This window comes from Trichosurus vulpecula, chromosome 1, assembly GCF_011100635.1.
Source record: "Trichosurus vulpecula isolate mTriVul1 chromosome 1, mTriVul1.pri, whole genome shotgun sequence".
NCBI lineage: Eukaryota > Metazoa > Chordata > Mammalia > Diprotodontia > Phalangeridae > Trichosurus > Trichosurus vulpecula.
In genome coordinates, this window is record NC_050573.1 from 291,161,365 (window position 1) to 291,175,356 (window position 13,992).

At 37.1% G+C, this 13,992-nt stretch overlaps 1 protein-coding gene across 5 annotated transcripts in view; it reads right to left on the reverse strand.

The window, feature by feature from the left end:
- The window catches only part of JPH1 (junctophilin 1), a 112,350-nt gene that overhangs the window by 27,250 nt on the left and 71,108 nt on the right, over nt 1-13,992 (reverse strand). For all 5 annotated transcript variants that reach the window (XM_036741137.1, XM_036741138.1, XM_036741140.1 and 2 more), the window contains exon 3: nt 6,447-6,565. In XM_036741137.1, the coding sequence (XP_036597032.1) occupies nt 6,447-6,565 (119 nt within the window). The remainder of the gene's footprint in view (nt 1-6,446; nt 6,566-13,992) is intronic.

Consider the following 13,992-nt stretch of genomic DNA (forward strand, 5'->3'; position numbering starts at 1 on the left):
CTTTTTAAATCTGGAATCATTAGGAATTTTTTAAAAACGTTAAGTCTGAATCTGCCAGTTCCTTCCAATGTTTCAACAAGAACAAGTCTGATCCCTCTTCCATGTGACAGCTTTTGATATACTTGACAACAGCTACTGGAGCATTTGAGACTTGGAAGGATTCTTAGCAGCCATCCAGTTCAACTGATACACCAAAGGAAACACCACTAGAACATAACTAAGAAATGGTCATCCAACCTCTGTTTGAAAACCTCCAGGAGGGGAAAATCTACAACGTTTTCAGGCAGCTTATTCCATTTTTGGCTAATTGTCAGGAAATTGTTTTTCTGCTGTCAAACCTAAATAGGTTCCTTTTCAACTTCTACCCCTTGCTCCCAATTCTGGCCTCTGTGACCAAACAGAACAAGCCTCAATTTTCTTCCATGTGGCAGCCATTCAAATACTCGAAGATAATTACTATGACCTCCCTAAGAGTCTTCTTCAGAATAAGCATTCCCAGTTCCTTTAAATGATCCTTATATGACATGAACTTATGGTCCTTCACCATTCTGATAACCACCTGCTAGACACCTTCCAGCTTATCAGTGGATAAGCTATAATGCGCAGAAATGAACACAGTACTTCAAATGATGCAGTTACAGTGGGACTGACCATCATCTGAGTATTCCTGGAAGGTATATCACCCTAAAGGCAGGTTTTTTGGCTGCCACATTACATCACTCACTCATATGCAGCTTGTAAGTTCACTAAAATCCTCAGATCTTTTTCAGAATAAATGCTATTTAACCATGCTTCTCACATCTTACACTTGGCAAGTTGATTTTTTTTTAAATATCCAAAAGACTTTACTAATGAATTAAATCTTATTAGATCAGCCCAGTGTTCTAGCCTGTCAAGATCTAGCATCACCTAGTTATGAATCCTTCTAACTGTATTATGATCTATTCCCCATCTTCTTCAGAATAATAGCATGAGATATTTTACCAAACACTCTGCTAAAACCTAGGTAATAATAACTAGCATTTATGTAGCACTTTTAAGCTTGCAAAGCCATCTACAAATAGTATATCATTTAATTTTTTTTACAGTTAAAGAAACTGAGGTAGAAAGAAGTTAAGTGACTTGCTCAGGATCATATAGTGTCAGAGATAAATCATATCCCAGGATTCCTCTCTACTATTTGTTTAGCATGACTTTTTCTTGATGAAGTCATGCTGGCTCTTTGTAACAGACTCTTCCCTTTCTAGCACTTCTCTAATTATCACCTCAATGATCTTTTATGAAATTTCCTGAGAAATGGAGTCAAGCTTATGGACTTAGAATTTGTAGACTCTGCTCCCTTTAAAAAAAAAGGGATATTTGCCTTTCTATGATTTTGTGGTACCTCTTCCATTTTTCATGATCTTTCAAATATCACTCTCAATGGCTTAGCAATCACATCTCCTCCATGAGGGAGATCAGCCTACACTTGGAATAGTTGTATAGATAACACAGCTGTGGCAGAAGTACAAGCATTACACACTCAATGCCAGTCGCTGCACAGTTTTCCCTCCTCTCTTCATATATCATATAAATGCTGGACTTTTTATTCTGTTTTAAAAATTACTTGTGTTTATAACTCAACTATAAGCATCTAGTTAAAACTTTTACAAAACTCGACTAAGCATCTTTTCCTTAGTCTCCACAATTCCAACCTTTTTTTTATAGCCTTGCACCAACCTTCCATTTTTTTCACCAATTTTTCCCACCTACCAAACAACTCTATCAATTTACCATACTCTACTTGTCTTTCCTTCCTTACCTTACCTTCCCAACTACTTTCTGCTTATCCTTCTTGACTACCTCTTCAGGTTCTGCTCCCTAGTCTCCTTTTATTATCGTTAAATCTCTTATATTCCCTCTTATTGTCCTTCTGTTCGTTTTCAACTTGGAAGTAGAATTTGTACCAGTTTTCAAATTTTCTTCAGCATTTCCCAAATTTCTCCTCAAATTCAACCTCTGCTCTACCTCAACAGTCCAAAATCATCCTTCCACTTTTTATTTACTTATTTATCTTTCCTCTCAGAAGCCAGAATAGAACACCTGATATTTTCATTTCACTTAAGGTATAATATTCCTTTGGAAAAAGAAGGCCGAACCTGGATCACAGTACTCAAATTCAAATCCTAAACTCCACCTCTTATTAATTGGGACACTTTTGGTATGTCACTAAACATCTCTGAGCCATCTATAAAATGAGGGGGTTGGACAATATGAACTCTGAGGTCATTTCCTGCTCTAGGTTCATGATCTCATGTCATGCATTACTCAACTCTACTGACAGTTGGCTCTTGAGGTTTCCTCAGTTTAGCAGCATGAGGATGAAAAATTATAAGGATTTTTCTCATCTGTAATGATACTGCTTTCCATATTTATGGACTTAAGTATGTAACTTAAGATGCTTCTCCTTTTCTTCAGCTGCTGGAAAACTTAAAACAAAATACACTGTATTATTGTTATAACAACAAGTCCAATTCAGGTCCCTGAAAATAAAATTTTATTTCTAATACCCTCTAGACAATCTCTGTTCAGTTTTATTCTTTAAAATGTCATACCTTATGCTATACTTTAACCTATGAGATGCCCCAAGTCTCCTAAGAGGTGGAGAGACTACAAAACATAGTCAATTCATAGTTTATAAAAATCCAACTATAAGTACGCACATTTACATACACCCAGGATACTGTCAAAGAATGTATGACAAAAAGAAGGGCTGGTCACATGGTGAGAGTGAGCAATGGACAACCTGCACACTCCATTGGCATCTTCTAGTAGAATATAAACTCCTTGAGGACACCAATTCTATCATTTCTGCCTTTGTATCATTCATGCCTAGCACACAGTAGGTATTTAATAAATGTTTGCTGAATAAATGTGTGAATCTTTATGATATCAAGAGAAAGAGAGGAGGGCCCTCAGCACATCGATCCCCACTCCCCCCACCATGTTGAAATTATTGGGAAGACATGATGGGCAGAAATGGATAGGCTGTGATTTGTACTGTAGAGAACATCTACACTGAAGAAATGATAACCATTTGAGATAATAGGTTCATTTGAGTATTTGAGTCCTGATTATAGTAAACTTCAAAATTTTCAATGCTGAAACATGCATTCTTTTTTGAGTCATGTTCAGCTTTGGACTCAAGGTCAAAATACATAATTCATAAGCAGACATGACTTGTGATAAGTTTGCCAGTGTGCGTCAACTGTTTGATGGTATGGGTACTAGATGAGTAAAGTGCTATGTGTGTGCCTATGTGTGAGTGTGTGCGTGTACACATAGGCTATATCTTTCCTTGGCTTTTTCTGAAACAGAACAATTCAGTTATTCCTTTTAAACTGCCACCATCACTGAAAATATATTATATAAATGCTGGAAGCCTCTGCAACAAATAGCCAACACATGTAATGTTGTAGGACTGGGTGCGTTTTACGGTGTTCTTAGAGATTATACAACAATTATTCTCCCAGAGCAAAATAAAATCATCCTGTTGTGTACCTAGGTAAAACTAATGTGCTTAGACAAAAGAATATAAAAGAAAATAGTATAAAGAATTTACTTATTCTAATTTTGAAAGCTGTGAAAGATAAAATAAGCTATGAGTGAAGTCCCTCCTTTCCTCTGCCCAGGGTTAACAACTTTTCTATGAAAGATAATAACTTGAAATAACAGAATTTTACATCTGAAATATGTAAATTAGCTCAGCAGTGTAACTTAGAAATAACTATTCAAAGTGCCATTAGAAAATGTCTATCTTGTTTGATCATCCTGTAAATGAAGGGTAGAAAGCATGAGCTATTCCCTCAGGGACATCAATAATGCCTCAGCAAACGAAAAGCCTTCTATATAGTTTGATAGAAGTGTTGGCTGTGGGTCAAATGGGATTGAGGCCTCCACCCTTACTTCTTTCCTTAATAGCCCTGTTGTCATTTCATGCTTCTGTGATGTATTCATTACAAGAAAGACAATTTACTTATATGTGGCTGTTTTAGCTAAGAAAAGGGTGGAATTACATTTTCCCACAATATTTTTTTCCAAACACTTTTTGCACTATAAAGGGCCTTTTAAGAGGCCCTTTAAAAGACTAGTCAGGGAAATTGAGATGACTCTACGTATCATTTACTTCTCAGTAGCACCTAGTAGAAATCTATAGGGACACTATGCACCAACAGACTATAAAAACAGAAATGATAAATTACCATCAAGGGACAACAATAGTAAGTTTGTTTCTTTTCAAATGTGGCACAAACCAAGTGCTGTTTCTCAAAAATACATTGTTTTATGGTTGAAAAGATTCTCTACAGTGACCTGTTCCTCCGGTGAGCCAACCCTGGGAGGAAAGATAGAAGTGTCACTGGGATAAGTAAAACTCCTTCAGAAGATCCAGGTTCTACTTGGTATACTAGGATAGGTAGTGTGACAGTTGAACTCTGGTACTGCAGAAGAATTAATTGGTTGATTTATTTTAAATGTATGAGCATAGCTGCATTAAAAATGGAAATTTCAGGTTTCATAAGCAGACTGATTCACATTTTCCACAAGAAGTGAAAAATAAGGAATACAGGTGAAAAACAACACCTCTTTATCACTGGTTGAATCCTGAAATGGAGACACTAGAAAAAAAAAAGTCATTGTATACTAACAGTATAGCTTTCATATCCAGCCCCTGTGATCCCCACCCTAACCCCTATTTCCGTCAGCAAAGTTTGGTCTTCTCCAGCATAGTCCTTCATTTCCTATTTTCTTTGTGAGCAAACAGAGAACACCCAGAGGTATTCATCTCACATCTTTTTAATCTCTACAATGGCCAACCCTCCCATTTTGGGGCTCGATCCTTCCATTATTTCCACCATGGTTTGTCTTCCTTGTTTCAGCCTCAATGGTTAAGTCTTATGCGTTCTAAGTTTATACTCTCATAGGGATATGAGATATGAGACAAAACAAAAAGACAAAAGAGGGTGATTGAGGAATATTTTAAAAAACTTAAAAAAAACAGAAGGAAGGCAGAAAGAAGTACAAATAAACAGGATAACTTTGAAGGCTACAGTTTGTGCTTATATATTTAAAAAGAAAAGCAACTTATAAGAGACTTAAGAGCTTCACGTACTTCATTTTTTTTTGTTTCTACTATGTATATAGAAGAACTTATTTTATTGGTATCTAAGTTCAGACTAAAAAAAAATCATCATGATCATGAACCATAAACATTTATTAAAGCTGTAATAGATTGAACTGAGTACTTCAGAAGTTGATAATGAATCCTATCAGGCAACTCAAATGCATAACACTCAGACCTATCAATGCAGAAAATCTTTGTGAAGTGTCATTGTTCAAAAGGTTTCTTCGAACTCCCTTTAAATGTTAAAAGTTAGGAGAATCTGATTTAATGTGTCCTCTCAACCTACACACCTGAAAGTTTATGACACTGGACAAAGCAGCTTTATGTAAACAGATGGGAAAAGCTAGGGGGGTTGTTTTATACAACAGAGAAAAAAACTAAAAAGATAACTATGCTATAGAGATGAAAACACATTTCAAGTTCTTTATCAGGAAGAAGCTGTTTATCCTGCTACAGATTTTAATCTATTGCTTTATGACATTTGAAATGCTGTCTATAGACAAACTCATGATACTTTTCCTACAAAGTCAGATAGGCAGTTCAGCCTTACAAATACATTAGTAAATATATCAGGTACAAAATTTTTACTGGCTTTTCCCACAGAGCCAGAGCATTCACAGATACAGAGTGTTGAATTTGGAGTCAGGAAAATTTGAGTTCAAATGTGGCCTCAGACACTTAATAGCTGTGTGACCTAGGGCAAGTAATTTATTTTCACTATCTCAGTTTCCTCATCTGTAAAGTGAATATAATAATAGCAACTATTTCCCAGAGTTGTTGTGAAGATTAAATGATATGCTATTTGTAAAGCACTTTGCAAGCTTTAAAACATTATGCAGATGTTGGCTGCCATTAATATTACTATTACTCACTGATATCATTTTGACGGACATTTACAAGCACCTGAGGAGCATCATCATCTTCTCAATTTTTACTTAAGTTTACTAGCGTTATCATCCTAATTTCTTTTAGGTTCTGGTCTCTTACCAGTTTGAGTCGCTTAGTACTAAAGTGTGATGGTTATTTGTTGCCAAGGCAAAACCAAAAAAACAAAAAACAAAACCCCACAATGGAAAGAAATCTCAAATCCCCAAAGTCAATACTCAGACAATTCTGTTCCTGTTCTCTCTCACTTGTTTTGTGTTATTGCTGGGATTCAAAAGGCAGGAATATTTAGTATAACAAAGAGCACTCTCTATGGAAAGTAAAATGAAATCAAATAAACTGAAAGGCCAATGTCTGTTTCCCACACTTCTTTCATGAAAGGAGAACAAATGGCTTTTACCTGGTTGATAGAAATTTGGTGAAAGCTCTCTTGCGACAGCCCTTGCAATGTCACATTCTTGGCGAGCAGACAGGGCAGCCTGGTCAGCAGCATCCGCTTTAGCTCTTGCATGTGCAGTCCTAAGCAGGGCACAAAAGTCAGGAGTCAGCAAAGGTGCCATCTTATTATTAACTCACTCAGTTTGCACAATCAAATCCTTTATAATCCTATGAAAAGGAACATCTAGCATTATACCAAACACCCACAGAGCCTATCCTTACATTCTACCCACTTTCCTTCTCTAGTCCTGTTAAGGAAGTGAAAGTAAGAATACAACATGCAAAGAGAGAGATTGTGGACCTGCTTTTTAGTCCTTTCTTGTCAAAATTTAAGATTATTTTTGCTGTCAACATTCCTGTGTGAGGGAAGATAGAATATGACCCAAGTGGAAGGGCCTGCCTTCGAAGGTAGTGGGTTACTCCTTACTAGAAGTCATCAAGCTAAGGCTAGGTAACAATTCAGTATTATTCATTGAAGGATAATTTTGTAAGAGCCTACTACATACCGAGTAATGTGCTAGACACTGCAGATATAATTTTTATTCAAAAATGAAATAGCCTCTGCCTCAAGGTACCTACATTCTATTTGGGGGAAACAATACATATACAGCTTAATATGTAGAGCATAAATACAAAGCAAATGCAAAATAATTTCCCATGGCAGGGTTCCTAACAGCTTAAGGCCTTAGGATAGGCCTGATGTGGAAAGTGATATATGAATTAAACCTTGAAGCAAGCTGAAGCTTTTACAAGGGGAAGAATGGAGGGAGGGTGTTCCAAGCATGAAAGACAGCCTGTGTAAAAGGTATGGAGATAAGACAGCAAGTTGGCTTTTTTGGTTAGTATATAAAGAGGGAATTGTGTCAAGAAAGTCAAGAAAGATGGGCTAGCTTTGAAGGGTTTTAAAATTATGAATGGCTTTAAATGCCCAAACAGTATAGTTTGCATATTATCCTAGAATCAGTCAACAAGGATAAGCTTACTATGTGCCAGGCACTGTGTTAAGCGCTAGGTATGAAAAGAAAGGCAACAAAATCCTAAACAAAGAACTCCAATTCCACCTCTCATATTCACAATGTAAAGGGGGAGACAACATGCAAATAGCTACATATAAACAAGATATATACAGGATAAATTGGAGATAATTTTAGGCACTTAGATATTTAACTTAATATTTATATTTAATATTTAATTAATATTTATTTAATTTAAAGCACTTAGAATAAATATGGCCAGGAAAGGCTTCTTGCAGCAGGAGGAAGCCCATGGAGAAATAACATTCTTAGATTTGTGCTTTAGGGAAATCAATGTGACAACTATTTGGAGGATGGGGTGGAGATGAAGACTACTGCACAGTCCATGGGAAAGATGATGAAGGTCTTAACTGTGATGGTGGCTGTGAGGGTATAAACAAGGCGAGAGACTTGAGAACAATTTTATATTGATGTAGAGGTAGGAAAAACAAGACTTGGTAACTGATTGCATGGATAAGATGGAGAAAAAGGAGAGGAAGGAAGACTTTGTGGTTATGAACTTAAATGAGTAGAAGAATAGTGATGCCCTCAACAGAAATACAGAAGTTGGGAAGATGGATGGATTTTGAAGGAGTGGTGGGAAAATGAGTTTTGTTTTAAACATGTTGATTTTGAAATGTCTATGGGGCATCGAGTTGGAAATGCCCAATTTTCAAGTCCAAAATGTCCATCCCAGTTGTTGATGCCTGACAAGAGTTTAGGAGGGAGCCTAGAGATAGATATATAGATCTGGGAGGCATCTGCATCCAGATGATAGCTGAACCCATGAGAGGTGTTAGAATGTTAGTGAAAGAAGAGAAGAAGGCCCAAACCAAAGCCCTGGTGTCCACCCATAAAAGGGTATGATGACCCAGAGCAAAGGAGATTGATGAGAAATGGCCAGTTAGGTAGAAGAATCATTGATTTGGAGCTGGAAAGGACCTTAGAGATTATTTAGTCCAATCCTCTGATTTTGTGGTGAGGAAACTGAGGCTCAGAGAATATAAATAACCTGTACAAAGTCATCTAGGTAGTAAATGAGAACTAGGAGAGAGCAGTGACATGAAAACGAAGTAAATTTACCAGGAGGTAAATAGCATCAGACCAGATAGCTCAATGAGTAAGAATGAGAAAAGTATGATGGGCTAGGGATTCCTGTTTAGATATGGATAAGATAAGAAGTCCACTAAAATACCTTCTAACTCAGAAATTCTCTGATTCTATGATCCAGAAGGAATCTATCCACAGTTTTCATTCCTTATGTGAGAATTTGTATTTATACCAAACCTTACTTGAGGCAATTATCGAGGTATAGATTCTTTTCTGTGTTCCCTCACCCTTCTTTTCAGTGTTTTCCAGTTTCTTTTTGGTGACTTACCCACAGTTAGTGCACTTAAGTTATCCCCTCCCAGAACAGGTTTTGCATTCTGATGCCTCTACCCAGCCTAGACAGAGTGATTTCTTCCTCATCAATATTTATGTCCTTTCCCAGGGACTTCATTACAGTGGGTTTTCTTTGTTGCCTATATAGTTAAACAGGAGAGGAAGGAGAAAAAGATTCAGCTCTTGTATCACTATGACTACCGCTGGTGGCAACTTGACCAGATGTTTAGAAACAAAGATGTCAATAATACACAAACACTCTAATGATCCTAAGATCAGATGCTTAGCCCTTAGGGGCTGGATCTCAGGTTCTGGGGAGCATGTCTTACAAAACTGGGAGGTAAAGAGTTAATGGTAAATCGTAGCAACCTACTAAGTGAGCAAAGAGAATGTAGACAGAATGAAGCAGAGAACAATTGGGGCTGGAAAACAGATCAAGTGTGCTAAAATTTGCATGGACATGGGGAAAGCAGATAAGGTGATGCACAAAACTATGACCTGAACAGTTCACTGTAAAATCATAATGTCGACTGGTGCCCAGAATGTTTGGATTTCTCCTGGGTTGGTTAACCTTATGGTATGTGTAGTTCTTGTGAATTAAGATGAGTTTTCAACTTGGATATGAATGAATTAGCATTATTCTATTCCTATCCATGATCATGTGATAGGATTATAATCAGTCAACTTGCAAATGTTGCTATTGGTAACAATTGGGGCCAACAGAAAAGTAGGATGGATCAATAAAAATCTATCACCACTAGCGGAAAACCTCTTAAAGTTAATGTCCTACTTACTTACAAAATGATGAATCAAATAGACATCTCTGAAGGCCTGTAAGGTCATGCTACAGGGAGCCAGTTTTTCTATATTTAAGAATTCAAATACTTAATGTTTTTCCTAAATTACTGAAATTTTAGAAGGTGTGAGAAAAATCATTTTTGTGGCTGAAATGCTGTCTCACAAGCCAATCACTGAGCCTTCTCATTCCACAGCAAATTGCCTGATGATGTCAGCTACTGTGTATAATGTGTGGTCTTGCATTTCTAGTCTTGTAAACGAATATGGAATGTTCTTGCTAACATTTTAATGAATTTAAGGTGGCATCTAATTAGAGATAAATTCTAATAAAAATTCATTGTAGTTCCATTGTCTCATAGATGTAGGACTAGAAGAGACTTCAGAAATCATTTCTTCATTTAAGGACTTGCCTATAAGATACTGACATAACTGAGAAGGTCCTTTTTCTTCAAGCCTATAACTTTCTCCATTGTTCACACTGACCCGCTGGAGGTTAAGTGCTTCTGTTTTTATTTAATATACCCCCTACAATTCAGTGATACTTCAAATATGCTGTTTCAAACCACCATTTGCATTTCAATACTCTCTTGTTATCTTTTGCATCACTTTAGGTTTTTTTTTTTTTGAGTGTAAAAACAGTCCACTGTGTGTAACATATGTAAAGCTCTTAGAGTACAGGGCCTGATACAGAAGAGGTACTATATAAATGCTTATTCCCTTCCCTGTCTCCAGTGCCCTCACTGAAGATTATAATTTGGCTGATCTAGCTATCAAAACCTAGTTAATTGAGTTTGCCATAAAATCCCTTTCTGTTTCAATCCTAATTCAAATCTTCCTAAAATTTTTAAGTATACTCTTCTAAATAACACAAATAAATCTTTCTCTGATGATTCAGGATCTTGCTGTGACATGGTGCCATCATCTGAACAAACACTGTGATTGTGTGGCATGCTAGATTTATATGCAAAAGCTATAGACAATTCTATTTAAGACAGACACATATACAATGAAGGAATTGAATTAAATGTCTTCTAATATCCCTTCAGGCTCATTCATATATATGTCAAAAAGAAGTGTAGGAAAGAGAGGGCATAGAATGAATCTTTTGACTCCAAATTCATTGTCATTCACACTATTACTTAATTACTTACCTACACTTTAAAAACAATTCTGCTGCAAAATTTACTCATCATTATTCTTTTACTTTCATGTTACATTCATGTTTTTCCTGCCAAGTAAAATTGTCTTTCTTTAATGTCAAAGGTGGTTTTTTTTTTGGGTCTCAAAGTATTACTTTCCTATGCATCTTCCACCTTCACGCACATTTTCTTTTCATGGACTTTTTTTTTCTAACTGCTCTATAATTCCACAGTTTTCATTCCCCTGTTGCTCACATATTTTTACATTAATTTTTGGCTGTATATTGCAGCTTTGAAATGTCACAGAAGATTATTCTTCTTTGAGATGGAAAAAAGAGGTCATTTTTAAGTTGTTTTGAACTCCCATTGATTTGAGCTGACACAGCTCTATCATCTTTAACTGCAAACTTCCAATGATCATTGTTTTTTCATATTTTCTAAATTCACAAAATTGTCGCTGAAAATTTCTAAATTATTTTTCATTTCTGAGATTCTTAACATTCTCTATTTTGATTCTGCCAGGTTCTAGAATATCCTCTAATGAGGTAGGAGAAGTGGAGGCAAAGACACAAACTGGTTTAGCAGTTTGTCCAACAACATCAAGGCAACCAAGGCAGAACTATGAGTATAGGGCATCCCAAAAAAAAACTTCCATGACCTGTTTGACCGATACTTTTCATTATTGTCTAAACTGGTTCCCCATGCAAGAGTACAAATCAAGATTCAGACACTAATTAGCTGTGTGACCCTGGGCAAGTCACTTAAACTTCTGTTTGCCTTACTTAATCAAACGGGATATTTGTAAAGCTTTTGCATAGTGCTTGGCACATAGTAGGTGCATAATAAATGTTGGTTCCCTCAATTCTTCCCCTCCCCATCTTGCCCACTAAATCCAACCTATGGGGGGCTTCTCTGTTATACAGACATTTCCATACTTCAAGAATCTATGGTTTCTTTGGTGTGGGTGTTTCCTCTATCATAAATTTTGCAACTTCTCTATGCCTTCTTAGAGGGCAGTCTTCCTAAGCTGCTTTGACCAAAGAATTCATCAGCCTGTGGCCAATTTACTGATGAACTTCTGTGAACTTGGTTAGGGTGGCCCCTGGGCAAAAGACATGCAGGCCTTCATCGAGCCATATTGTAGGATCTCTAGCCACCCTTCTTCGGCTTAACACACAGGAATAGGAGAATGGGCCTTAGGACATGGTTTCAGATTTACAGTGAACCTAGTACTTACAAATTCAAATGCTACTGAGATAACAACTAGCTTGACCAATAAATGCATAGTAAGTCCAGACTGCTGGACTTAAAAGTCAGAAAAGACATGGGCTCAACTCCTACTTATATAGTTAAAAGGTATATAAGTTTAGGTAATCCACTTAACTTTTCTCAGCTTCAGTTTCCTTACCTTTAAAGGGGAATAACAATGGTACCTATCTCACAGGGTGGCTGTTAGGATGAGTAGGGTGCTTTGCGAATCTTAAACACTATATAAAGTTAGCTGTTATTATTGCTGCTGTTGCAACAATTTATTATTCTTGGAGCTACTAGAGAAAAGTCTTCCTTTGCTGAAATTCAGAGCCCCGTAACTGAGAGGGTAGCATGCATTATCACCTAAGTACTACTACTGTAGAATCTGAAATGGAAAAAGAAGCAACAGTTAGTACTGTGAGACTGCAAACTCGTCTCAAGATTGCATGTTCCTTCACAGCAGAGACTGTTCCTTATTTCATCTTGGTATCTTTAAGCCTCAGCACAATACCTTATACAGAATAAAATCTTAACAAAATGCTTGTTGACTTGAATTAGATTCTACCCCCTTTATCCTCTATTAGTAACATCAGGAAAACATGTTTAGGGGGAAAAAAAATCTAACCTGTCAGAACACCCAGGATGGCCACCTACCTCAATTGATGATATTTCTGCCTCGATTTTAAGAAAACTGTTCATTTAATCATTAAAAACTCTTCTGTACAAGATTTCTTATTGCTGAAGATTTTACTTGCCCTTTCTTTGACATATATCAATCTATGATGATTTTTTCTAAGACCAATCTATGGCTGTATTTGGAGTGTAAACACCATTATTTACCTATGTATTTTCCCTCCCTGTGCCACACCCCTCTTCCAGTCTTCATGATGAAACAAAAAGGTAGTTTTTTTCCCCTTGTAATTTCCACCTGGCCCGCTTCCATGGTGAGTGACTGACAAAAGTAAATCTGAAGTTTCTCTTTTATGTTCTTCTGAGACTAGACCAGAACAGCAGCAGAAAATGGTCTTGCCTGGCAGAGTAAATATCTGAAAATCATGTATTTTATCCTAGAAGTGAGGGGGAAACCATGGAAGTTTCCTATTCATGGGGAGCGGGATTCAATTGTTTATTCAATATACAAGAATCAAAATGGTGTGAGGAAGATTAATATGGGCAATGCAGGTTGATGGAGGCAAAGAGAGAGGAAGCTGTTAAAGTAGTCTATCTAGGCAGGAGGTCAAAGGGCCACAAGTGGGATAGTGACTGTGGAATCAGATAGGAAAAGAACAAAAGTCAGAGGCACCGCCAAGAAAGGATCAAAAAAGCACTGAAAGATATGATGTTAGGTGGAGGCAAACATTTTTTAGCAGAAATCGGGAAGGGAGAATATATTGATATGGTAAATTATGATGGAGACATGCAGATTGTAGGAGCCACTCCTAGATGAGAGGTCAAACAAGGACATTAACACATTACCCCCTATTTGGAAGTTGACTAGATGCCTGCCAAAAGATAGAAAAAAGTGTCCAGTTTTTATTGGTCCTTTGGTTGCCATCTGGGCTTGGTTAATACTGAAGAACTAACACTGGGCCTCCCTGGAAGCACAGATGAGAAGGAAAAGGTAAAGATGAAAGAGACATTTTTTTCTCCATCAATAAATGAACTAGTCAAAAGATCTGGGTGGGAGACTGTACTTTAGGGTACTAACCAAAAGAGAGGGGGGCACGCGTCAATAAAACAAATGAAAGGCATCACGGCGTGATGGAGAGAGCACTGGATTCAAATCTCAGCTCTGCCACTCAGCACTTAGAGGCCCTGAGCAAGTCAAGGCTTCCATGGGCCTGAGTTGGCTCATCTGAGGGTATTGAAGCAGATGACTATGGTGGTCCCTTTCACCTCTAAATCTGTGATTGATTCTAGGATT